The following is a 24,858-nucleotide window of genomic DNA, read 5'->3' as shown; positions in this document are numbered from 1 at the left end:
GTCAGCAGTAGTCCTAAAAACCCTGAATACGCAGGTCGCTGAGACTCTATAAAAGTTTCACTCAAGTTTGTTCTTCAGAAACTTAAATCCTCCAGAAAGCTCCCATTCCAGCTAAGTCCCAAAACCCAGAAGCAACAGCCTGTTCAAGAACATCAACCAGATGTGTCTCCTTTTCAACATGAACAAGTTAGGGTGGTCACTGCCTAGACATCCCTGAAGATCAGGAAAGTGATTAAAAACTAGAGGAAGGGGTTGCAACAGACAAGATGGAATTTAACAAAGGATTATGAATACTGAATCTCTATGAAATTTTCTTTTTCTTAGTTGCTAGGGTATTAGAATAGCTAGAAGGAAAGAATTGAAATGGTACAACAGTAACTTGTAACATTCTTGGAAATTTGCTATATAACTACTTGTTAAATTGTAATTTAAAATTATCGCCTTTTTGTGTATATTTTGCAATAATGAAATAACTGAAACCATGGTACCATAACCCATAACATTGTTGGAGATTTCCTATATAATTACTTTTTAAATCATACTTTGAAAGTTACCTTTTTGCACATTACATTTGATAATGGGGAAATGACTGCAACTGTTGGAACTGAAACCCATAACATTCTTTGAAATTTCTAACTACTTGTTAAATTGCACTTGGAAAGTTATCACTTCTATGTAAATATATTCCACAATAATATATATATATATATATGATCTGTGCATTTTACTCTCTATAAATTGTACCTTTAAAAAAAGGACTGTAAACAAATACTGAATTCTAGCTAATGATGTGCATGCTGAAGTCTCGAGGGAGAAGTGCACTAAAGTCTGCCTCTTCACAATGCATCAGGAAAAAAAAAAGATGAATGGAGGGTTGGATATGTGATAAAGCAGTTATGGCAAGATGTTAGAGGTTCAACCTGGGTGGTACATATATTGGTATTCACTGAACAATTCTTTCAACTTTTGAAGCGTTTGTGTTGGCAAAAAATGTATCTAGATTGTCCCTTACAATGAATGGATGAATGAATGAATGAATGAATGAAGCGTCAAAGACTGGGCAGAAATCTGAGGAAGTGCTTCTCTCTACTCTTCTACATATACTCCTAAGTGGGCACATATTACTTTATAGTATTTTTTTTTTCCAGAGAGAAAAATGACACAAGATACCAACTTACAAAATAGGCATTTATTCAGAGGGCATAATGCCAAGAAGGAAACTCCCCGAGACCAGCTGGGGGGTGGGAGGAAATCAGGGCTCTCAGACGCGCCCCCCTCAAAGGGGGGCAGGGCCTCAGTCATCCTCTATTCCCAGCACCGCGGGGAAGTCCGGGAGCAGAGCTCATGGATGGGCTCTGGGGTGTCAGCCTGGGTGTCTGACCTGCCTGCCCACCCTCAGATCAGTAGGGCCTGTGTCCCACGGAGCTGGAGTGTCAGGAGAGGTGGCAGAGGAAGTCGTGCAGAGGCAAGGCCAGGACCCCTGACAGGGAGATCCCCAAGGTGTCAGAGATACAGGCGGCCGCCATCGCAAATTCCCGGTGCTTATGGCTGGTCTGGGGAGGGCGGGGTGCAGAGGCAGAGGCTTCAGTTCTGGAGGTCCCTGCCCCTGCCTGACTTCCCCAGGGAGGCCACCCACAAGCCCTCGCCCAGCCAGCGCTGACCTCCAGGGCGATGTTGTGGAAGGTGTTCACGTAGGCTGCACCCCCCAGGAGCCCCTCATACAGAATGATCAGGAAGACGAGGTAGATGCTCGGCAGGAAGCTGTACCACACATCAGCCAGGAGGAAGCCCAGGTTGAGGCACTGTGGGCAGAGACAGAGGGGGCAGGAAGAGAGGCTGGGCATCCCATCCAGTGGCCCCTGGTTCTGAGAGATACTGATGAGGGACAGGGGATGACAGGCTTGGGTAAAATCCCAGCACCCAGCCTGGCCCACCAGTCCCCACACCCGCCCCAAGCAGGCCTTCTCCCTACCCCATCCCCAGCACCCTGCACTAACTTGTGGGTCCCTTCCCCTGCTTGCTTTTGCTCCTATCGCCTACCCCCCGCCTGGAATGCTATCCCTCCGGCCCTCACTTGGGATTTCCCTGTTACCCTTCATGTCCCAACTTAGGGTAGGATCTCTCCCAACTCCTGTCCCATTTCCTCCTCCCAAGGGCTGCTTGAATGGCGTTTCCCCCCATTTTACTGAACGAGGCTATGGTTACATCAGTGGTTCTCAACTGCGGGTGATTTTGCCTCTCCCAGGGCCATCTGACAATGTCAGGAGGCAGTTTTGGTTGTCAAGACTTGGGGGTGTGGGGAACGCTGCTATCAGCCTCTGGGGGTAGAAGCCAGGGACACTATCCAACATCCTAGACAGGCCCCCGCAACAAAAAGAAGCTGGCCCCAAATGTCAACAGGGCCGAGGGTGACAAACCCTGGCTCAGATGTTCCAACCTCTCGGGAATTCTCCCTTATCCCACCCCATCACAAGGATGCAGGACCCTGTCCTGTGTCCCCATCCCCCACCCCTCAGCGGGATCCTGCTCTCCCAGCCCCGGGCACACTGCATTGACTCTCCAGGGAGTCCGCCCCACCCAGCACTTCACACTCTTCTAGCCCCTAAGAAGCACCTGAGGAGCTTGTTCAAAATGTATTATGCGGGCCTCCCCCCCACACTCCTTGGGGGTTCTATTTCTGGAAGTTTGAGGTGGGCCCAAAGATCTGCACTTTTTAAAAAAAGCAAACCCTGGTAACCCTGATGTTAACTAGTGGTTAGCCCACCCCTCAAGAAACACTGCAAACACCTTCAGCCGTAGCATTAGGCTAGACACTTCCTATAACAGAAATAAATTACTATAAGCCCCTAATTCTAAGAAGCAGTCTTGGTTTAAAATTACAACTAAAACCACATGCTATAAGTTTCAGTGGCAACTAGTGGAGTATACTGAGTTAAGGACAGTCGACACAACAATTTTGGACTTTGGGGGAGTGCAAAACCCCAGACTGGCATTACTGCTTAAATAAGGAAGGTTAGAGAATATTTACATGCTGTTTCCAGAATATGTAAATATAATCTATACTTATTCTGTATTATTTTATCATAAAATTGAGTTCTAAGTTTACTAAAAAGGACAAAAGACTTCCCTGCAATAGTTAAAGGTTTATCTTTATCTTTATCTTCAGGGGTTGTACTCTTTTAACCTTAAAACAGGGAATGCTGGTTATGCAAAACTGCATTTGTCCCATGATTGTAGAGAACTGCATCTGTTCACTTAAAGCCACAGCATTCTTTGCCAAGGGTAGTGGAATTTACTCAATTTGATATAAACAATTTATTGATTGTGAAGTCATCGATTCTATTATAATTAACCACCCAGAATAAAAGAGCTGCACCTTTTTTATAGTCTGAAACATTATTTAAAAGCCTGTTTCTTTACATGAGGCTTAGGCAAACAAACTTTAAATATGTGCTTCTGACTGATTAAAACACAACACAAAATCTTCTTCCATTCTTCTTATCTCTACTTCTTACAACTACCCTGAGAAGTAGATGTTGGCCACCTCCAATTTACAGAGGAGGGAACTGAGGCTCAGAGAGGTCTGGAGACCTGCTCTAAGTCACACAGCTACTGTGTGCAGGAGCTGCGGTCTGTACCCAGTTTGCTCCGTGCTGGCCTTCTGTTCCCAGGGGTTAGAACACAACAGTGTGCAATAAACCCTTCCTGCTGAGGGGCCTGGGGAAGCTGGGAGCTGAGGTGGAAGGGGAGTGAGGGCTGGGGACTCGGTACCTGTAGCAGGGCCAGGGCCCACGTGAAGCGGATGCGGCAACAGTGGAGAGAAGAGCGGGAGGCAAACACACCGGCCTGGTACAGCATCTGGTACCTGAGACAGGGAGGGGGAGGAGACTTCTCCCAGTGTCCACTCGGCGGGGCAGCCCTTCCCAATTCCAAACTCCATCAGCCAGTGGCTCTCCCACGCCACTGCCGGTCCTGCCACCCACCCTCCTCCTCTCACCAGCGGTACTGCTCAGCGTGACTCAGTGATGTGTTCCGGAAGTAGAGAAGCTCGAACTGCAGCAAAGACCAGACAGGGGAGATGGACAGGGACATGCAGGCCCCACCCTGACTGCAACTTCCAAACCCCTCCCAGTACCCCTTACTTACAAGTCCCTGGTTGATGAAATATTCAGCAAAGTAAACCAGGACCAAGGGGGTGATGTAATGCAGCAGGCTCTGGAAGGGTCAGAAGGTATCAGTGGAAGGCTGGGAGATGGGTGCTGCCCCCAGGGAACCCAGCATGGCCACCATCCATACCTTGAACACAGCCCACCTTTCGTGAAAGGAGAGGCTCAAGCTGGAGACTGTAGGGGAATAGAGAGAGAAGGGCAGGTGAAGTTGGCACGTTGAAGGCTCAGCCAAGGGATGCCAGTGTGCACGAGTTAACCAGGTGAGACCTCTGCCCACCACCTGGACAGCCCTCAATGGCTGTTTACTCTGCCCCAGCCCCCCTACCCTTCTTTCTGCTTCTTGAACATCCACAACTCATTCCCGCCTCAGGACCTTTGCATAGCTGGTCCCTCTGCCTGTGAGCTGTTGACCCAGGTGTCCCACAGGGCTGACTCTTTGTCATTCAAGTCTCAGCCCAGGTGTCATTTCCTCGAAAAGGTCTTCACCAACCGCCTTCTCTCAAGTAAATCCCCTCTCGATTTTTCCCACCTGTCATTTTCTATCACATCACTATCTTAGTTTCTTCACTTATCAATGCGTGAAAATAATTTGCTTCTGACTCATTTATTGGTTTATGAATCTGTCTCTTCTCCTTATCTTAGCCACCACTGTAGCCCTAGGGTTGAGGATGCCTGGCACCTCGTAAGCACTCAGGGAAATGTGTGTTGAGTAGAAGACATATGTCTGGCTCTGGCCACAGCCAGCACACCCACCCCTTTTTCTCTTGACTGTGCCCACTGTAGAGATAAGAAGACTGAAATCCAGAGAGATGAAGTGACCTAATGGCCTGGGACCCCTGGGTCTCCTACCTGGCTTTGTCTCTGGGGCCTCGTTGCTTATTAGGGGTTGCCGAGCTGCTGTCTCTGCTTCCTCCTCCCCTCCAGGGTTCTGGGACTCGGGGGACGTGAGCAATAAGAAATAGCTAAGAGTGGGTAGAATGGAGAAGGGTCAAAGAGACTCTATCAGGCTAGAAAGGTCCCTCAGGGGCCATCTAATCCACTCATTCCCAAAGCAGGTCCCTCCTCATTTGTATATTTCCAAAGATGGAGAGCTCACTACCTCTAAAGCATGCCAACCTGTGTTGGAGAGTTCCAACTGTGGAAAACTTCTCCCTTCCTTGAGTTGGAATTTGCCTCCATGTTGCTTGTCCCCATTGGCCCTCATTTTGACTTCTGGCTCAACCCATGTGCATTGGTTCTTTTTTTTATACTTATTATCCTAATTACTGTTCTGTGCTAGGCCAGAATTGCCCATCTTTTATGATATTTCCCATATCCACTCTTCCTGTATCTACCATTTTTTTACTTTGTATATTCTTTTAAATAGACTCACTTTTTCTACATGGCCTTGTCCAAAGCACTTATCTGTGAAATCATAGGTTTGATGGGCTAGTAAAATTTTTTTCCCTAAAACACGTGAGAATACACACATGACCATGAAAATACGGCCCACCCTTGTCCCACTTTCAAATCACCTCGGGAATCCCACAGTGCTAGACGCTTCAGGCACATAGCCTCACAGGGAAGTAGGGAGAACTATTGCCATTTGAGATATGGGGAAATGGCGGATCAGAGAGGTCAAGTCTCTTGCCCCATGGTCACACAGCTTAACAGGAGGCAGCACTAGAACTCCAACCCGGGACAATGGGAGTTGGGAATTCATGTCCTCCCAGAATCCCTTTTCTTGTATCCCTCTTCCTCCCAGCCCAGGGCAGTTCACCTGGCCAGCAGGAGGGCGGGGATCCCCAGCATGGACAGCAGGGTGTGCTGGGGGGAGAGGCCAGCCTGGGTGAGGCCCAGGTAGGACAATGCGCCCAGCAGCCCTGCTCCCCCAGTACCCGAGGACCACCAGGAGATCACAGACCTGAGGAGGACAACACGGGAGCACTGAGAATGACCAATGCCGCCAGCAGGGCGTCCCCTCCCCTCTCTGCCTACCCTGCCCGCTTACCTGGGGTAGAAGGCAGTGAGCGAGAGGAAGGTGATCTCCCCCAGGCCTGACGAGATGCTGGCCAAGACCACACCTGGGGGGAAGGCAAGCACAGAGGTGGCCACACTGGCCTATCCCTATCCGCCAAGGTGTCCGAGCCTGGCCTCCTCCTCCGCATTGGCTCGGTGGGCTAAAAATGTGTCTCCTGGACAGGGTGAGCTCCCAACCTGAAGTTGAGCCCTCTACTTCCTCCATATCTCCTGTGTCAGGCAACAGCACCTACACCACCCAGTTTTCAAACCAGAAGGGGGGCCCCTTCCTCAACATCTCCTCCACGTCTGTCACCGAGTCCCACCTCCATCCCATCCATCCATTTCTTTCCATCTCCATCACTTATCCCTCCAACCTGCCCTCATCACCCATCTCCTACTTGTGGGAGCTTGAGCTGGCCTCTGAGGGTTAAAAAACAACCCCCCCCCCCGGAAAACTTGAGGTGCCTCTGAGGCCCCCGCCTCACACAGGCACTCACACTTACCGCTCAGGCTGGTCCCCACCGAATGAGAAAAGGCAACCAGGATGAAGCTTCCAGCAGCACACACCCCACTGACAAGAACCCGAGGGCTGAGGGGGAGAGAGGAGAAGTCAGGCCTCAGGTCTCCGTGACCCAGCCCTACCACAGCTCCCAGCTCCCCACTGCCAGTTCCCACCTGCCCTCCCTCCCGCCACCCCTGCTCCGACCTGTAGGGCAGCAGGTGAAGGCCAAGAGGAGCCAGCAACTTGATGAGGAAGGTGGGGAGGATGTCTGCCAGGAGCACCGCCTGGGACAGGAGAACAGAGCGCTATCCCAGACCATCCCAGGAACATTCTTTAAATCAAGGGGTCCAAGAAAGAGAGGAACCAGCCAGTCAGACCTGCTACAAACCCAGGCCCCAGAGCTGGACAGATCCAGGTTCAAGCCCCAGCTCTGCCACTCCTTACCTGTGTGTCAAGGCATTTACATTCTCTAAGGGTAATAGCGGGGTTAATAACAGTGCCTAGCTCGTAGGACTGTTGGGTAAATTAAATGGGCTAAGATATGCTGCACACAGAAAGGGCTCAGTAAACAGCAATCTTAATTTCATCATCACAGTGATAGTCCCTGCTTGGTGCTAAGGGGTTGGGAGTGAGGTTTATAGAGCAAGAGGGCCTGGGGCAGGGGGGAGGACCAGATGGGTACTCACGGCCGTGGAGACGGAGTTGCAGTCAAATCGAGATGAGCTATTATGGGGAACAGGCATTGGGCCGGGGTCCACCTGAGGGGAGATGGGAAAATCTGCATTACCTGGGAGGCAGGATGGTGGCTCCAGTCCCAGCTCTGCCAGTTCTTGAAGCGTGGCCTTGGGTCAGTACCAGACCTTCAGGATCTGTACTTGGACAATGCAGGGGGCTGGGGGAGGTTCCGTAGCATTCTCAAACTAGTGGGCCCACAGGCCAAAGATGGCCCTGCAAAATGGACTCTGTTTGGGTTAAGACATACAGAAGCTTTCGTATAAAATCCTAGATTTCCAGAAAATCTTATCTTGGATCTGCTTGGACCTGCAAGGTGATGGCTGCTTGCCTTAGATGGGGCACCACAGACCAGGAGTTTTTAACTAGGGGCAATTTTATCCCCCAGGGAACATTTGGCAATGTATGGAAGACATTCTTGGTTATCACAACTGGGGGTAAGTAGAGGCCAGGGATGCTGCTAGACATCTTACAAGGCACAGGAAAGCCTCCACAACAAAGACTTTCTGGCCCAAGATGTCAACAGTGCCAAAGTTGAGAAACTTTGCCGTAGTCCCACACACTCCGCATACGAGTTTGCAAACCCTGTGCTAGTTACCTGCTCTGAGTATCTGGGAGACTGGAAACTTTAGCCCCCTTGCTCTACCTCTCGGCCACTCCATTCCACAAGTTTCTCCAAGGGGGTCTTTGCCAGTTTGTATATATTATGTCCCCTAGAAAAAGCTGCATTCTTTGATGCAATCTTGTGGGGGCAGAATGATTAATCTTTTTAATTAAGGTGTGACCTCTTGATTAGATGTTTCCATGGGGATGTGACCCACCCAACTGTGGGTAATACCTTTGATTAGATTATTTCCATGGAGATATGCACCCTGCCCATTCAGAGTTGGTCTTGATTTAATCACTGGAGTTCTATAAAAGAGCTCACAAACAGAAGGACCTCAGAGCAGCTGAGAGGGACATATTGGAGAGCGGCTGAGAGAGATATTTTAAAGACAGCCATTGAAAGCAGACTTTCACTGATGCTTTGGAAATGCTAGCCCAGAGCTTGCTCCAGAGAAGTTAAGAGAGGACAAAATGTCCCAAGAGCAACATTTTGAAGAATGCACAGGAGCTGGAACACAACCTGGGATCAGCAGACACCAGCCACGTGCCTTCCCAGCTAACAGGTTTTCCGGATGCCACTGGCCTTCCTTCAGTGAAGGTATACTCATGTTGATGCCTTAATTTGGACATTTTCATGACCACAGACTATGAATTTGTAACAAAATAAACCCCCTTTATAAAAGCCAATCTATTTCTGGTATTTTACATAATGGCAGCATTAGCAAACCCGAACAAGGTCTTTACCCCAGGAGGAGTCCCTCATCTTCCCACAGGGACCAAACGTGGCAGTAGAGGTGTACTTACGTGGCTCTGGTTCCCAGGTGCCCTCTGGTGGCTAAGGATGTCATGAGCAGCACTGAGCATCACGACATAGGAGAAGTTGTTGCAAAGGCCCAGGAGCCTGGGAAGGGCAGAACAGACCTTAATCTCTTTTAAGCCCACAATCTACCCACAGTCTAGAGCCAAACCTCCCCCTTCCCAGTACCCTTCAATCAGTTCCCTCTTTTTTCCCCCATTACTGGATCCCATCTCCACTCAGTGTGGAGGTTGGAATCACACACCTGGGTTCACATCCAAGCTCCGAGACCTCTCCCAAGAAGCTTTCCTTGATCACTCTCTCCTCTGAATTTGCTCTATGATTCAGTTCCTGGGGTAGTTCTCATCCACTGACTGCCCCCCTGGCTCTGATGCACTGCGGTACAGGAGGAACATCCCCGGGCTCGAAGCCCAAAGCCTAATGTTCAGGTCCCAAGTCTGCCGTTTCCTACTTGAGTGGCCTCGGTCTACTCATATGTCAAATCCTGGCTATCTCACAGCATGCTGAAGCAATCAAGGCATATAGAAGCCCTTTACGATCCACAAAGGATCTTGTTCGCTTACTTTCATCTCCTAGAGTGGCAATCACCAATGGGAAGAAAACTGGGCAGAGGGACAGGGATTGCATAAGTGTCCTTTTCACAAGCCTATGAAATAGTACTTTACTCCTTCATTTTACTGTTGAAGAAACTGAGGCTCAGTAACTCTCACAAATTCTTGCATTGGAATGGCCCAGCCACTTCCAACCCAACCTGCCACCCAAGTCCCCACTGTTTCGATTACGGGGAAGCACTTGAATGATTCTGGAGGCAGACTGATGACTTTTTAAAAAATTTTAGTGGTGACGCACTTATTTAAGTGTGCCTTTAGAAAGTACTGGTTTTCCATTTACAGTAGTGATGTAAGACTTCCTTTTAAAGAAATAAGTGTATTTAAACATTTCAAGGTTGACTTGCTTGGAGGAAATACCTGAAGTAAATGATCCTACAGCTGGTAAGAGGATCTGGTCTAAATGGAAGGTGGTAAGTAAAGAAGACAAGTTTGGGAAATTTACAAGGGGCCTCGGGGCAAAACAGTTGGCTCTGCAAATATTTGTGGGTTCAGCTTCTTTCCCGAGGCTCAACCCTTTCCACCTGCTTTCCTCCCGTCCCTTCCCTCTTCCAGCCCCATGTTGACTTTTGCCGAATTCCTCAGACCACTCACCAGAAGCCCACCGCGTTCTTCCAATAGCCGCCCTGAGGGACCAACAGACGAGGCCGGGGTTCGGGGGCGGTCTCCTCCCCTGGAAGGGCGACACCGAGGAGGGCATTACCCCCTATCCCACTCGCAGCTCCCCGACGACCCCACGGGTTTCCCCCGGTGGCCTGAGCCAGCTCCCGAGCCCGTCAGGTGAGCAGTGGCGCTCACGCCCGTGAGAGCGCCGGGAATACTTACTCTCAGAATCCGAAAAGCTCCGCCACGAGCCCGCACCGGCTGCCATGGCATTGAGTTTGGGTCCCCCGAAGGGACTAAGGTCAGCGAGAGTTCAGAGTTGACTCCGACGGGGCGGATGAGGGTCTACGACAGGGGAGAAGGCTCAACGCCCCATTGCCGGTCGCAGCTTCGGCTTTTCCGCGGCACTCGCGCCCCGCGATCCATCCCGCAAACCCGGAGCTCCACCGCGCGCCCTCCCACGCCCCACCATCCGGACTTCACTTCCTCCCCGTCCCCTCGGAGGCAGGGTCCCTGCAGCCTGTACCTTTAAGAGGAGCTGAGCGTTCTGGAGCAAGGGGCGACAGGTTGGCGAGTCACGTGACAGTGCCGGCGGGTCTCCCCATCACGTGCTCGGAGATCCTCGCCACTTCCGGGTCCTCCCTCGGTCTCTTCTTCAGGCCTTCCCCACCTTCGGGGGAGGGGCCGGGAGAACCCTGGAACAGCTGATTTTAAATTAGAGCGGGTGGGTTCTGCAAGAAGAGCCATGACGTGATTTAGCAACGCCTAAGGCCGAGACGTGATCCTGCCAGCACTGATGATGGTTGTAGGCGGCTTCAGCTCCTCTGCCGCTGCCCTCACCTGCCAGAAACAAGTATGGCCGCTTGCCCATTAATTTCGGATAGGGCTGCTCCCGGCCGGGAACAAAGACGGCCAGCTCCATTGTCATTCTTATTCTTATCTGTTGCCCTTACAAATTGTTTTAGAAACCGAAAATTAAGATAACACCCACCTAACGGGATTTTATGAATTATTTATTGGCAAGTGTCCAAGGCCGTTAAGAGACCCCATTACCAAATTATCCTAGAACCAAGGAATATCACGGTAGTCCAACCCCTGGTTTTACAGATGAGAAAGCCAAGGTTCAAAAAAGTAAAGTTGCCGACGATCATACAACTTCGGATTAAAAGGTGACCTTAGAGACCCTTTCATCTCTGCAGATTCCTGCCTGCCTCGAGGATGCTTAGACAGACAAATGATCTACATCCTAAGATTCTGATTCTGTGAGCTCACCCAATTTCCCTAAATTACAAAAAAAAAAAAAAAAAAAAAAGGAAAGTGGGGGAAAGAGAGAGAGGTGTACATCAAGGTAAGAGTGATTCCCTTATTTACCTTCTTCTTCTAGGTGGCTGCCAAAGCAGCCTCCAGAATTCTTTCCATCACATCCTTCCCCGGTATATCTCTGTTATTGGCTTCCAACAGCCTCTTCCCATCTCTACCAGCTCTCTCCCTCATCAGGCCTCTGAGTACTGTGTGAAATGTGCTCCCTTTGATGTGCTTCCCAGGTCACTCAAGCAATGAAACAGGGACCTACCCAGACAGAGCCCTAGAAATTCAGTGAAGTTTCCTTCATGTTGTCTGCCCTCAAGGAACTCACAGGAGAGTGGGAGGCAGACACAAACAACCCTAAAGCTAAACTGAATTCTCTTTTGCAAGAATGATCTCAGATAAGGAGAGGCTGGGCCTTGAAGCCACCAAGCCAGCCCCTTTTCCCCTTTGGTGGGGAAACAGTAATGGCCCTGAAAGGAGAAGCCAGATTTCCCACCAGCCCCAAAGACCCCTCCTTACTCCCACCCCTTGTCCCCAGGCAAAACAGGAACCACAAACCCCAGCTTCCTCTCACAGAGTGGTTGTGGCTTGGGGGGGTGGGGGTGGGGGTAGGCGGAAATGGCTGAGGTGTGAATACAAGACCTGAGTCACTTAAACTACAGTTGCCACATGCCTCCTCCCCCCTCCCTAATTCAGAGGCCCTCCTGCTCCCAATTTTTCTCTTTCTGGCCTCCCCCTTTTACCTTTAGCTCCAAATGTACACCTGAGTCCCTGTGTGATGCACACCCATTTCCCAGCCTGGGGTGTGGCTGCTATGGGAGTTGGAGGGGTGGGCAGGGCCTAGCGGCAGGGGTGAGGATCTCGTCAGAGAGAGACAGGGGAAGAGGAAGTGTCTTGAGCCCCAGGGAGGACTGACTTGCCTTGGTGGGTGGGGACGGTCATTGCCGACCTTCTGGACACACAGACAGGGACAGACAGGATGGAGTTCCTCCGGCTACACCTCCCTGGGCTGCATCAGGCCTTGAGGGGGGCACTGGTGAGAAGGGCAGCAATGCCAAGGACTTTCACCCTGTCACCTGGACTCTACACCTTCCCTCTTCCCTTTGAGTCTCTCCCCAGACCCCAGATTCCTTCCCCAGGATCAAGCAGCATCCTAGCGCAGTCTTTGCTGGATTTCAACCCCCCCACCTCCACAAACACGTCCACATACCCCTAATCTTGGCTTGTTCCTCTTCCTTCCTTGTTGTCCTTCTCTGGAATCCCAGAACCCCCTCTTCATTCTCCCCTGGGCTCCTTGGCCCAGGACCCCCAGGGAGAGGACTGGGTCTCCCCTTAATGCCCTTGTCCCTCCCTCTTTTTTTCTAGGACTCCTTCAGCACCTTTGTCTCCTACCTCCTGGGAGATGAGGTCCCCACTGCAGGGGGGAGGGAGGCACAGGCAGCCAAGGAACTGGGGGAGATGACCACAGGGAGAGCTGTGGAGGAGGAAGCCCAGGAGGCCCCAGAGGGCCTTAGAGGCAGGGATAGCGAGGGAGATGGGGAACTGAGGGGATCTGGAGAGGCCGGGAGATACCAGGAGGGAGGTTCAGCTGCAGAACAGACCTGGGGTTGGAGAGAAGGCAGCTCCCATGGGTCCCAAGCAGATAGGCAGGTTGCCGGGGCCTGGGAGGCAGCAAAGACCACCAGGTGCCAGGAGCCAGGTGCCCCCTCGGAGGCCAGGAAGATGTCTGAGGCAGAGTCTGGGGCTGGCTGGGATAGGAGCAGCGAAGCCCAGGAGAGGCAGGAGCCTGATGAGCAGGAAATGAACAAAGGGGAGACGCTGAGAACCTGGGAACTGGAGGAGGAGAAGGAGGAGGAGGAGGAAGAGGTCAAGGCGAAAGAACCAGGGGTGGCCGGAGGGGCGGAGTCAGAGTGGACCTGGCATGGGGAGCCGGAGGGGAAGGCTGGTGTTGGCTGGCAAAAGGCAGCGGGGGGTGGCAGTGAGACACAGCAGATGGTCAAGGAGGCAGTTGCAGAGGAGACCCCGCAGCCCAGGGCCAGAAGGAGTGGGATGGAAGAGGAGATGGTGGTAGTGGTGAGGGGTGCCCAAATTAGAGGGGCACAAGGAATGCAGGGACCAGAGGCAGAGTGTGAGGACCGGTCAACCTCTGGCAGGGAAGAAACTGACCTCCCAGGAGTCAAGGAGACAGAATCTGGGGCAGTCTCAGGAGAAAGGACCCCAGAGGGTACTGACAGCATCTGGGTCCTAGAAGAGGCCTCCAAGGAAGCCTGGGAAGAGTTGGTGGATGAGAAGAGAGAGGCTGAGAGCCTTTTCTCCAAACACACCGAGGCCCTGGGGACCGAGGGAGCGGAAGAAGAGGCTGAGGACTTGACTGCAGGGAGCGAGGCTGCAGGAGGCCGGGGGTCAGAGGAGGAGGTAGGGGAGGGCTTCGAGGGCCAGGCAGCCCAGGGTGGGATAGAGGCTGAGGGGAGGCCAGACTCTGAGATCGGCGCTGACGAGGCCAGTCTGGAAGAGGTGGTGCAGGCAGAGGAGGCCCAGGAGCTGAAAGGAAGCTGCTGGGCTGCAGAGGCCGAGGTGCCCCGGGACAAAGAGGCAAAAGGGGCTGAAGGTGAGGCTGATTTGGAGGCAACTCTAGAGGCAAGGCCTGAGGAGGAGTCTGCAGGGGAGAGGAGCGAGGAGGAGATTCAGAGCAGCCAAGAAACCCTGAGGATGGGGTGGGGTGGCCTCGAACATGAGGTCACTGAAGGCCCAGAACCTGAGCTGATGGAAGGGGTCCAGACCCCAACAAAGAAGAAACCTGAGGGAGGACAGGGGGGTGAGGAAGAGCTCTGGAGAGTTCCAGTCCTGGGCAAAGAGGAGGCAGAAGGGAGCCTGGAGGAATGTCCCAGGTACCTGGGCTCTGTAAAGCCTGATGTCTCTGAGGCAGAGGCCTGGGGAAATGGGGAGACAGGAGACACCCAGGAAGAAAGACCAGATGCTGAAGAGGGTGAGGAGGCTACAGGGGACCAGGTCCTGGAGGCTGAGGCCCAAGGTAGTAGGGATTCTGGTATATCAGAGGTCCCAGAGGCAGGGGGGGAGTGGAAGAGAGCAAAGGACCCTGGGTGTGGGACAGAGGAGGGGGAGGTCCTGGATGTGGAGAACCAGGAGCCAAGTGGAGGCTGTGTAGCTGAAGCAGGGGCAGGTCAGGCACCAGAAGAGAATGCCACCAGAGAAAGCAAGGGTGCCGGGGTGGAGGCCGCAGTGCCGTGGGGAACAGACAGAACGTCCAGGAGAAGCTGGAGCCTGGAGGAGGTGGCTCCGAGCCTCCAGGACAGCGAGGACACACAGACCAGGAGTTCTTCAGCTGCTGAGATTGTGGGGGATAAGGATGTGAGGGAGGACCGGGCCGAGGAAGGGCCTGAAAGGGAGGCTGGGGAGGCCTGGGACGCAGAAGGGAGAGAGGAGGCTGGGGGAGGTGTGGAGCTGGCGGAGGTCCAGCCTGAGGAGGTTGCAGAGGGGGAGAGCAGAGGTGGGCAGGAGTTTGGCCTGGATAGCTCGGCAGAAGGGGAGGCGACTGGCCTGGGTGGCCAAGCAGAGGCTTTGGAGGTCTGGGAGCGAGGGCCTGAGGCCGGCCAGGCCGAGGCTGGGGAGTCTGCAGCAGCAGAAGGAAGCTGTGGGACGGATCACTTTACCTCGGGCTTCCAGGTGGCGAGGGCAGAGGGGGCCGTAGCCATGGTGGAGGCCGAGGGGCTCCCAGGAGAGCAGGTGCTGGATGAAACAGAGGCTGGAGTGTGGCAAGTGATGAAACAGGGGGGAGACAGTGAGGGGCAGCCTGGGGACCAACTCCCTGAGGGAGAGGGAGGAGGGCTCTTTGACATGGAGGATGTCGAGGAGCCTGAAGGCCAGGGGCCAGTGGCCAAGGAGGTGGATCCAGAAGGCCTGGGGGATGTCGAGGGTCTAAAGCAACAGTCAACAGACCAGGACCCTCCAGAGGCTGAGCCTGGGCCATGCCAGGAGGCAGAGGCTGCCGAGGAAGTCGGAAGCGCCGGGAGGGAAGCTCGGGGCAGCTGGAGCGAGGTGAGGGCTCCGGGTGGGGTCCAGGGCTGGTCAAAGAGGAATCGGGGAAGCCAGTCAGTCGCCAGTACTCTGTGCCCCCTCCCTGCAGGCCGCGCTCCCCGGGTCCCGCCTGGACGTTTCTGTCCCGCGGAGCCGAGTGCTCCTCTCCCGCAGCTCCTCGCAGCGTCGCTCCCGGCCCTCTTTCCGTCGGACCCCCACCTCTGAGCAGCAGCAGGCGCCTCCCAGCCCCCCACCAGAGGAGGAGCTGGCAGCCCCTGAGCAGAGCCCTCTCAAGTCAGAGGAAGCCCCGGAGCCAAGCCCCCCGAGGCCTGAAGGGAGCCCGATGCCTGCCAGGAGAAGGCCCCTGGGACACGGGTAGGCATGAGGGTGGGGGGAAGTGATGACGGAGAGTGGGGAGGAGTCTGTGGGCACCTGGTACCAGCCCCCATGGCCTGTCTTCTCCCTCTAGATTTGGCCTTGCACACTCCGGCATGATGCAGGAACTGCAGGCTCGACTGGGCCAGCCAAAGCCCCAGTGACTGGGCCCCGAGACCCCCGGAGCTGGGCCCTGAGTGGGGCCAGATGGCCTGGTTGGGCCTTGTACCCCCTGCTCTCCCTGCTGGCTTGGATGCATCCTTTCCACCGTCTGGGCCTGTTTGTTGGAGTGTCACGCATGGAGCCAACCAAATCAGATATCTCTGAGGGCCTTGAACTTCTGGAAGTCTGAGTCCACAGCACAGGCTGGGAGCACCTCTCGTGGCTCCCTGCCCTGATTACCTCCCCGACCTGCCGCAGCTGCTGGAGGATTGAAGAGAAGATTTGGGAGAGACAGTGACAGTCATCTCCACAGCCTTCCTTCTCTGTCTCTTCAGCTCCCACCTCCCCCTCGCCCGACACAAGGCTGTGTAGGAGTAACACGGACCTCTGGGGTTAAAGCCAGCCCAAAGGAAAGGGGTTTTGGAGGGCCTGAGGAGCATCACCTGCAATCAAAATTTCATGGGCAGCAGACTGGCTGCCTTGAACTTCCAAAACGAAAGCTCAGCCTCAGAACTCTACTGGTTACTCTGTCAACCACCAGCGGAACAGGTCAGAGTGGAGGGAGGTGGACCAGGGACCCCAAAATGTAAGTGCAGAGACGGTTCCAGGGTGGCTGGAGGCTGCAGACACCATGCCAGGCCTCTCTGCCCTTTGGGTCTCTGGCAGCTCTTCTCTGAAAAGAAGCTGAGGCAGAGAGAAACGTACGAGTGCTTTATTAGGCACCCAGCCTGGTGGCCTAGCCCGAGCAGGCCCCCAAACAATAAATAAACCATCTGTCCTAAACAATAAATAAATATCTATGAAATAAATATCTGGCCAGGACTGGTGGGGCCTTAAGTTATTGGGTGGAGCCCGGGGCTGGGGGCTGGCTGAGCCCTGCCTTGTCGAAGGAACATGAGGTGGAGGCTGTCCTGTTGCCCAGGACCCCCATCCTGAAGTCACTCCATCAGTGCTGGGGGCTGGGTGTTGGGTACCCCAAGGCCTGGGCTGGGAGCCCGGCTTGGGAGAGCAGCAGCAGGTCCCGCACAGCCCGAGCCAAGACAAGCTCCAAGGAGTGCAGCAACTGGTAGTTGCAGAGGAGCTGGGGCCAGGCCGCCTGGGCTGACATCTGTGCGGAGGGGGCCAGAGCCCCCAGGAGCAGCCCCCTCTCCTCCTCGTTCTCTTCCTCCTCAGGGAGGTTGAATCCAGCAGCCAGCACCTGTGAGGAGAGGCCCCTGTGGTCAGAGGACAGCCAGGCTGAGAACCTGAGCAAATCCTCATTCCTTTCATGCACCCAGTGGTTCATCATGACATCAGTGACCACAAGGCATGATTGCTCTGGACAGCCCCATTATGTCATCATCTCACATGTCCTGCCTGAATTTTTGGCTCAAGAAAATGGAAGTCCAGAGACTCGCAGACCTGGGTCACTCCCCCAGGATGGCCCTTGGGGATTTGGGGTTCAGGAAGTTCCTCTCTGCCGTTAAGGATTGTCTTAGGATCAGAAATGGGCAGAGAGGTGGCACAACTGCCTGCATTTTTTATTCTCCTTTGATTAAGGGTAAAATTCCTGTTTGCCTTTCAGATGTTCAGGAAGAACTGGGTGATGTCAGAGGACAAGAGGGAGAGGGAAACCAACTTTACTGTAGGGGCTGCTGATGCCAGATGCTGTCTTGGGCACTTTAGAGCTCTTCTCTCATTTAAGAACAACTTCCCAAGAGAAGTCAGAAGTTCAGGGGGCAAAGCCAAGGCCCTGGGGCAGCTCCCCTTCCCCCACCCCACACACACACATGGAGGATCTGAAGCATCTCCCTCCAGATGCTCACCTCCAACCTTAAGGCAGGGGCTGTTTTAAAAAGGGAGCCCCAGAACCTCACTTTTGTGTGTTGGCCTCTGAGGGTCGAGGAGGCTGGCTGGGCACTACTTTACCTGGAAGCGGAGATGCCGCTGCAGATCCCGGAGATCCAGGCTCACGGCCCACAGCTGCTTCCTCTCGGGGCTGGTCCAGCCCCCCTGGCTCCCCAGCCCTCCCAGCAGGCCATGGAAGGGGCGCAGCATGGTAGAAAGGAAGCAGAGCCGTTCTGATTCCTATGGAAGGGGAAGGGAGGGGTCAGGGAAGGCCCCCGAGCCAAGGATGACCCACCTCAAACCCATCTCCATCTGCATCCCATCTTCACCTGCAACCACCATTCCAACCCCAACCCCAACCCCAACCCCAACCCCACCCCACCCCCATATCTAGTCTCATCCTCAACCTCATCTCCATCCCCCTTCCCTCCCTATGTTCACCCCCATCCCCACTCCCATCTCCACTTCCAAGCTCATTTTCAGTCCCATCCCCGATCTCATCGCCACCTCCATCCCCATCTCCAGCCTCACGTCACTCCCCACCTGCGGCCCCATTCCATTCCCATCTCCAGTTTTGCTCTTACCCTCTTCTCAACCCCACCTGAACCCCATTCCATTTCTGTCCACATCATCCAATCCCATCTCATCCTCTCATTTTGTTCCCATCCTGTTTCCAACCTCTTTCCCATCTTTATTCCCATTTCTAATCCCCAAGTCCAGCTTCGTTCTCAATGTCTTTCCAGGACATCTCCCATCCCACCTCCAGCCTCCATCCGCCCCAGCAATCCCCATTCCTTCTCCATTTCCCACCTCCTTTTTACCCTCATCCCCAATCCTCTTCCGATCCCTAACCTCCCCATTCTCAGCCCCAACATCAGCGCTATCCCTCCTCCATACTTATCTCTATTTCCAATCTCATTCCACACCCAGCTTCTCACCCTCTTATCTCCACCCTTACTGCCTCCCTTTCCAGTTTCGTCTTATATCCGACAACATAACCTCATCCAGAGGCTATTGCCAGCTTTACCCCCAAAGCCATCTTCAATCTGATCCCCAACTTCATCCCCATCCAACCCAGCTCTCAGCCTTACTGCCAGCTCCCCACCTCCTCCTCCCCAGTCCTCACTCACAGAGAGGTGGCGCCAGGCCTGGAAGGTCAGGGAAACATTGGGGAGCTGCTCTCCCACGGGTAGGAGGTCCAGGCTCACTCCAAGCAGGTGAGATTCAGCCTGTGGGGCAAGGTCTGTTGGTGGGGGCCAGTGGGGGTGGGGTCTGCCCATCCCCAGAGCCAGCTGCACTAGGGAGACTCACAAAGCGGTGGGCTTGACCGCGAACCTCGGAGAGCAGCTTCCTGGCGAGTCGCAGGCTGACCGTGAACTCCCTCCGCAGCTCCTGCCGGCTCAGGGGGGGCCTCCTTGGGGGCCTCGGGAATCCCCAGATGCCAGCTCGGGCCATAAGCAAGGATAGCAGCAACAGGCTGAGCCCTGGAGAGATTGGGGGGTGGGGGGGATGAGGGGAGAGCGTGAGAACGCACCTTTTCTGAGCGTGCGCCAGGACGGTGCAGGCACTTTCACAAGCATCACCTCTCTGGCTCCTCCAAACCACTTACGAGATGGGGTTATTGAGGCACCAGGTACCCTAAGTCTGTAGGAAAGGAAAGCACCCCTTGCCCCAGGCAGACCCAGCCCTGCACAGAGTGCCCACCTTTGTAAGCAGATTGCAGGCTGGATTTTGACCCCCCCCCCCACCGATCTCGGCCAACAGACTTTTCCCGTGAACAACCTGCACAACCGTATGAGACAGCCTGCGTGCTATTGTTCTCCCCATTTTGCAGTTGAGGAAAGTGAGACCTGATGAAATTGACTTGCCCGAGGTCACAAAGCCAGAGGGTGGGGCAGCTGGGACTGGATTCTAGATCATTCTAGATGCAGAGACTGTGTGCTGCTCCCAGAAACCTCTGAGGAGGCAGTTGCTTCCCCCTGGAATGGGCACGCTCTGTTCTGCCAAAGATTCCAGAGGCCCAGCCAGGCGGTCCTGATGGCCTGAACTGGCCACTTGGGCCCCAGGGATGGGCTGGCAGTGCCAGAGGCTCTCTCCCAGGGGGTCCAGAAAACAGGATGAGCCAGTCTCCACCAGGGTTCTGTGGGGGTGGGAGGGACAGAGGGTGCCAGGAGGGGGAATAGGGCCTGAAATGGAAAGCAGAACCTTTTTCTCCCATTCTGGTTCTTCCCTTGGGTAAGTCACCTCTTGTCTTTGTGCCTCAGGCTCCCATCTGTAAAATGGGGGAATTAGAGCAGCTGGTGTGCTTCCTGTCCCATGTTTCCATGACAGAGGGAAAAGGGGCAATGGGGTAGGAGCTCGCGGAAGAGGGCAGTGATCAGCAGTTTCTCCCTCAGGGAGAGGAAATCAAGTAAGCACTGGAGTTACACAACTCTCCTCGAAACACAAACCAAAACTCACCCCTAAGTCCATCCCTGCTCTCCCACCTCTCCATGCCTCCTCCGTCACCATTCTCACCCCCCATCCCCTGGGCTCTGCTCCTTGAAAGGACCTCTCAATGAAGGTTAAGAGGAGCTTCTGAGAACTGCCACTCCCCATGGACTTCCAAAGGTGGTGGGCAATGACCAAGATCTCTGGCATTCAGCTCCTTGACTTGGGGACCACTCTGACCCTCTGGCATCTTGGAGATGTAAGGCAGAGTGGAATTCTTCCTAGCTCTTTGGGGGAGGGAAAGGGGTACCCCCAAGCCCTGGTGGATATTGTGCCCCTAGAATCGTGCTGTGCCACTTCCTACCTCCCCCTCCCTTCCAACTTGAGCTCTGGAGCCCCCAGGCCTCTCCCCTGGCTTCTTCCTATCTTCTATGCAGAAGCCAATCCTGGGTCCTTGGCCCTGACTCATGAAGGCTCTGTCTCCATCCTCCACCTGCTCCTCTGCCCAAGCTCTGATTCCAGCCCCTGAGTCTTTGGTTGGACCTCTGTCCAAGCTTCAGATTAAATACCCCTTACCCAGTCAGGCTGTTGATTCCTTGACCCTAGCCCCCAACTCAAGCCCACTTCTCCTGCTGCCCTCCCTCTAGCCAGCCCCAGTTCTCAGGCTCAGCCAAACTGCCTGGCCCCTCCTCGTTCATTCCAACCAAACCGTCATTTATCTGCCCAGTCCTGATCAAGCCACCTGCCCCACCCTCCCTATGCATGCCAGCCAAAGCTTCCCATCCTCTGTCCAGCCCTGGACAAAACACCTGTCCCTCTGCTCGCTCCCCCATTCATGCCAGCAAAACAGTCCCATCCTCTGTCCAGTCCTGGACCTTCCCCCCTACCCCTGTCCCACTGCCAAGGCCTCCCATCCTCCAGCCAGCTATATCCTTAGTCTCGGACAAGTTGCTTGACCCTCAGCCCTTGGCCCCCATCCACACCAGCCAAGCTCTCCCATTCTCTGCCCAATCTCAACCAAGCCCCCAGCCCTGGTCTCAAACTCACGCCAGCCAAGGTCGCCTGTGGTCTGGCCCATGTCAGGGCCGAGCCTCTTTGGCCAGCCATCTCCGAGGTTGGGGGCATCTTATACTGGGGGCTGTGCCGGTTTCACTTTCCGTCCTGCTTGTACTTTCAGCTTTGAGTTTACTCAGTCTTCCCTCCTCACTACCCCTTGCTAAAATGGGGAAACGTAATTTCCCTTCCCAGAGGGGGTGGGAGGTGCAGTAGGGGGTGGCGGGAAGCTGGGGTTTTGGGCAATCCAAGCTCCTGACACCCTGCTAAGCTCTCAGGTCCAGCCCTCACCTCACTTCCCAAACCTTGGGTGAGCCACCTCCAGCTCTGTTCACTGCTAGTCCCCAACGGCTTGAACCCCCTCCTGCCTCTCTGCTCTGCCACCATCCTAGGGCCATCATTGTCCCACAGTCCTTCAGAGGTGGATGACCAGGGGCGGCATTGCCCGCCAGAGGAGACTGGGGATTTTGAGTCATCCTTACTCCCTTCTGGTTTACCAGATGGCTGGGGGAAGGGGTTGTGAGGGAAGTCAGGGTTCAGTGGATAGCTGGGAGGGGGCTTTGTGGGGGGCAGGAAGGGTCTCAGCCTAGGCAGGGTCCAGGCTCAGATTGATGGCATCAGGACTGGGATTAGAGCTCAGTCGGTAACTAGTTAGGGCCGGATAAGACCAGAGCCAAACTCTCCTCTGGCACTAGGATTAGAGTTCAGTCTATAACCAGTGCTAAGGTTTGGTCTAGGGCTGGACTCAGAGTTCAGTCTGGAGCCAAAGTCCAGGGTCTGTCTGGCTTTGCGTTCAGAGCTTTCAAAGACCTGGGGGGCTCTGCTTGGGGGGAGTCAGTGTTGGGTTCAGTCCTCAGTTCAGATCAGGGACAGGGCTTGGTCTGAGGCCAAGGCTCTGGCTGAGGCTGTGTCCCAGGTTATGACTGAGGCTCAGTCAATGAGAGGCTTAGCCTGAAGCCAGGATGGGGTTGTGTGAGATCAGGATCAGGGCTCAGCCTGGAAGCAGATAACCCCATGGACCCTCGAGCAGCGTTTTTGTTCTGTAGAGACCCTTGCCGGGGCTGGGCTGCCTCAAACTCAGAACTCCCTTCTGGCACAGCCCCACCCTCAGCCCCACCCTGGATTTCCCATCTTCAGGGAGATGATGGGGGTTTCTTGGTCTTCCCCGAGACCCACTGCTGCCACTTTCCTTTTGGGACATGTGGGGTTTCCCTGTTGGGTCCCTGTTGTGAGATAGAAACCAAGGGGGCTTCCCCTTCCTGTACCCCAACCCCCACCACAGCCCTGCCTGGGCACTGCCTGCCAAGCCCGCCTGGAACCAACTACCAGGGAAGTACCAACATCTGCCCAGGGAGGAGTCCCTAGACTGCTGCCCGAGGAGAAGGAAATAGGGATAGGAACTCCCTCTCCCAGATGGTTTCCCTTGCAGCGCCCCCCAGTGGTAGCAGCTCTTTCCCCCGCGTCCCAGGCAGCTGGAGCTCCCCACTGGAGGGTCCCCGATGCCTGGAGGCTGATAGCAAGGATAGAAAGAGGCCCTGGCTGATCTTCCACCTTTTCAGTTTGCTAAAGCTGCCGGAATGCAATATACCAGAAACGGGTTGGCTTTCACAATGGGTATTTACCAGCTTGCAATTTACAGTTCGTAGCACATGAAAATGTCCAACTCAAGGCATCGACAGGATGATACCCAGACTCTGAAGATAGGCTGCTGGGAAGGCACATGGCTGGCATCTGCTGGTCCTTCACTCCCGGGTTTCATTGCTTTCAGCTTCTGGTTCCAATGGCATCCTCTCTGAGTTTCTGTGGGTCCTCTCTTAGCTTCTCCAGGGCTTTTCTCTATGAGCTTCTGTTAAATTCATCTCTTTGCTTCTATGTGTGTTTTATCTTCCTATAAAGGACTCCAGTAAATAGATTAAGTGCCACCTTGAATGGGTTGGGTCACATCTCAATGGAAACAACCTAATCAAACGGTCTCACCTACAATAGGTCTACACCCACAGGAATGGATTATAAGAACATGGCCTTTTCTGGGGTATATAACAGCTCCAAACCACCACATCCACATATCCCCCAAGTCCCTCCATCATCCTGGAGGCAAGGCCACCCCATTTGCTCCTGACTCTGTATGTCCTCACTTCAGCTACTCTCCCCACATCTACTCCTGACCCTTCGCCATCTCCCAGAACTGCCGCACCTCTCAAATTGCGAACCCTACCTCCCGCTCTGGCCACAGCGTCCTCACCCTGCAGATTCACTTGACTTCCCCCCACCCCTCTGGCCCCCCACACCTTCTCTTAGGGCTCACGGGGCCCCAAGACCCTTGCTGCTTCCTCTGCTCTTCTTGACCCGGCAGCAGTCGACCCTCCAGCCTTGCCCGTCACTCTCATCCAATTCCTGCTCCAGCAACTTTGTGATGAACCATCTCCTACTTCTTTCCCTTTGTATAAACTGTGCCCTTTGCCTGGAATTCCCTCTCCCAACCTTCTCTGTGCCGTTGCCCTCATCACTGGCTTCCCCCGTGGAATGGCTCACCTCTTCCTGCCATAAATCTTTTCTTAAATGTACATTTCACACCTTGTCTGTCTTGTTCACACAACCCTCACTCATACCACCCCAGCTATACTGGCTTCCTTGCTCCCTCTAGAACATGCCAGGCATGCTCCTACATCAGGGCCTTTGCACTTGCTATTCCTTCTGCCTGGAAGGCTCTTCTTCTGGATATCTGCAAGGCTCAAACTCTCCTTGCAGTTTCTGCTCAAATGTCACCTTCTCAAATGAGGCCTTCCCTGCCTCAAATATGAAACCCTGCCCCCGGCACTCTTGATCCCCCTCCCTGCATTATTTTTCTTCATAGCATTTACACATTTTAGGTAGCCAACATTTTTGGACATCTAGCATTTGCTATTTCTTTTTTGGCAGCTTCCATGCATCAGAATATGAGCTTAATGGGGCGGGGGTGGGGTGGGAATTTTTGCCTGGTTTGCACGCTGATGTATCTCCAGAAACCAACAACCGCAGGCTCTCAAGAAATCACTGGTTAGCATATCTGTCTCCTGCCAGGAGTGCCTCATCCAGGGTCTGCTCCTAGCTGGTGGGCTGTCAGTTGTCTGGACCGATCAGCAGGGCTGGACCAGCCCAAGCTCTAAGGTCTCGCCACCAGCCAAGGGACACCTGGGCTGCAGGAATGGCCATGGGCTGGTGATCTCAGAGGGTCTGCATCAGAGGAACTAGAGGACCAGTGAGGGCAGTGTCAGCCTCTGGCTGGATCCTTGGAGGATGGGCCTGGGCCAGTCTCTGCCCACCTGGGACCTCGGTATCCCCAACTAGGTCTTGACCAATGGGCTGAGGCTGGGGCTGGGGCCAGCAGGCAATGGAAGGGATGTGGCCAATGGGAAAACTGCTGGAAAGGAAGTCAGGAACCCTGGGTTCTGGGCTCCAGTATGTTGCTAGCTCTGGTGGAGACCTCAGGTGAGTCACTGTCTGCTCTGGACCTCAGTTCCTCATTGAAAAATAACAGCAATTTTCAAACACTTCTACTGTCATTATGTAGAGAAATTAAAACCTAGACCAAAAACCAAAACCAAAAAATCCAAAAACCTAGCCAGGCAATTTGTGGATTCTTTTCCAAGC

At 54.0% G+C, this 24,858-nt stretch overlaps 3 protein-coding genes across 8 annotated transcripts; 1 reads left to right on the top strand and 2 right to left on the bottom strand.

Annotated features, from left to right (window-relative positions):
* Nucleotides 1-1,174: 1,174 nt before the first annotated feature.
* Nucleotides 1,175-12,568, bottom strand: CLN3 (CLN3 lysosomal/endosomal transmembrane protein, battenin). Of its 4 annotated transcripts, none has more exons than XM_037814427.1 (17): nt 12,090-12,568; nt 10,565-10,742; nt 10,261-10,383; nt 10,030-10,108; nt 8,815-8,911; nt 7,359-7,430; nt 6,877-6,956; nt 6,674-6,759; nt 6,160-6,232; nt 5,929-6,072; nt 5,019-5,131; nt 4,297-4,343; nt 4,147-4,215; nt 3,998-4,053; nt 3,772-3,865; nt 1,662-1,802; nt 1,175-1,553 (listed from the first exon to the last, which is right to left on the bottom strand). In XM_037814427.1, exons 3-17 carry the CDS (start codon nt 10,304-10,306, stop codon nt 1,434-1,436), a joined length of 1,317 nt encoding a protein of 438 aa, XP_037670355.1. In that variant the 5' UTR covers nt 10,307-10,383; nt 10,565-10,742; nt 12,090-12,568; the 3' UTR covers nt 1,175-1,433. The 4 variants fall into 4 exon arrangements, with proteins under 4 accessions (XP_037670355.1, XP_037670353.1, XP_037670354.1 ...); XM_037814425.1 differs by lacking the exon at nt 12,090-12,568 and adding an exon at nt 11,410-11,845; XM_037814426.1 differs by lacking the exon at nt 12,090-12,568 and having other exon boundaries at nt 10,565-11,326.
* Nucleotides 9,934-16,727, top strand: APOBR (apolipoprotein B receptor). 3 transcript variants are annotated; one of them, XM_037814423.1, is made up of 4 exons: nt 9,934-10,891; nt 12,712-15,402; nt 15,491-15,756; nt 15,851-16,727. In XM_037814423.1, the coding sequence occupies exons 1-4, from the start codon at nt 10,835-10,837 to the stop codon at nt 15,918-15,920; spliced, it is 3,084 nt and encodes a 1,027-aa protein (XP_037670351.1). In that variant the 5' UTR covers nt 9,934-10,834; the 3' UTR covers nt 15,921-16,727. The 3 variants fall into 3 exon arrangements, with proteins under 3 accessions (XP_037670351.1, XP_037670352.1, XP_037670350.1); XM_037814424.1 differs by lacking the exon at nt 9,934-10,891 and adding an exon at nt 11,345-11,386; XM_037814422.1 differs by lacking the exon at nt 9,934-10,891 and adding an exon at nt 12,238-12,382.
* Nucleotides 16,625-21,253, bottom strand: IL27 (interleukin 27). Its single transcript, XM_037814429.1, has 5 exons — nt 21,223-21,253; nt 19,057-19,229; nt 18,876-18,974; nt 17,827-17,985; nt 16,625-17,116 (listed from the first exon to the last, which is right to left on the bottom strand). The coding sequence occupies exons 1-5, from the start codon at nt 21,251-21,253 to the stop codon at nt 16,865-16,867; spliced, it is 714 nt and encodes a 237-aa protein (XP_037670357.1). The 3' UTR covers nt 16,625-16,864.
* Between the last annotated feature and the right edge of the window lie 3,605 nt (nt 21,254-24,858).

The sequence above is a fragment of the Choloepus didactylus genome, chromosome 21 (genome assembly GCF_015220235.1).
Source record: "Choloepus didactylus isolate mChoDid1 chromosome 21, mChoDid1.pri, whole genome shotgun sequence".
NCBI classification, from domain to species: Eukaryota; Metazoa; Chordata; class Mammalia; order Pilosa; family Megalonychidae; genus Choloepus; species Choloepus didactylus.
The sequence above is the reverse complement of the archived record's forward strand: the minus strand, read 5'-3'. Positions and strand labels throughout refer to the sequence as shown.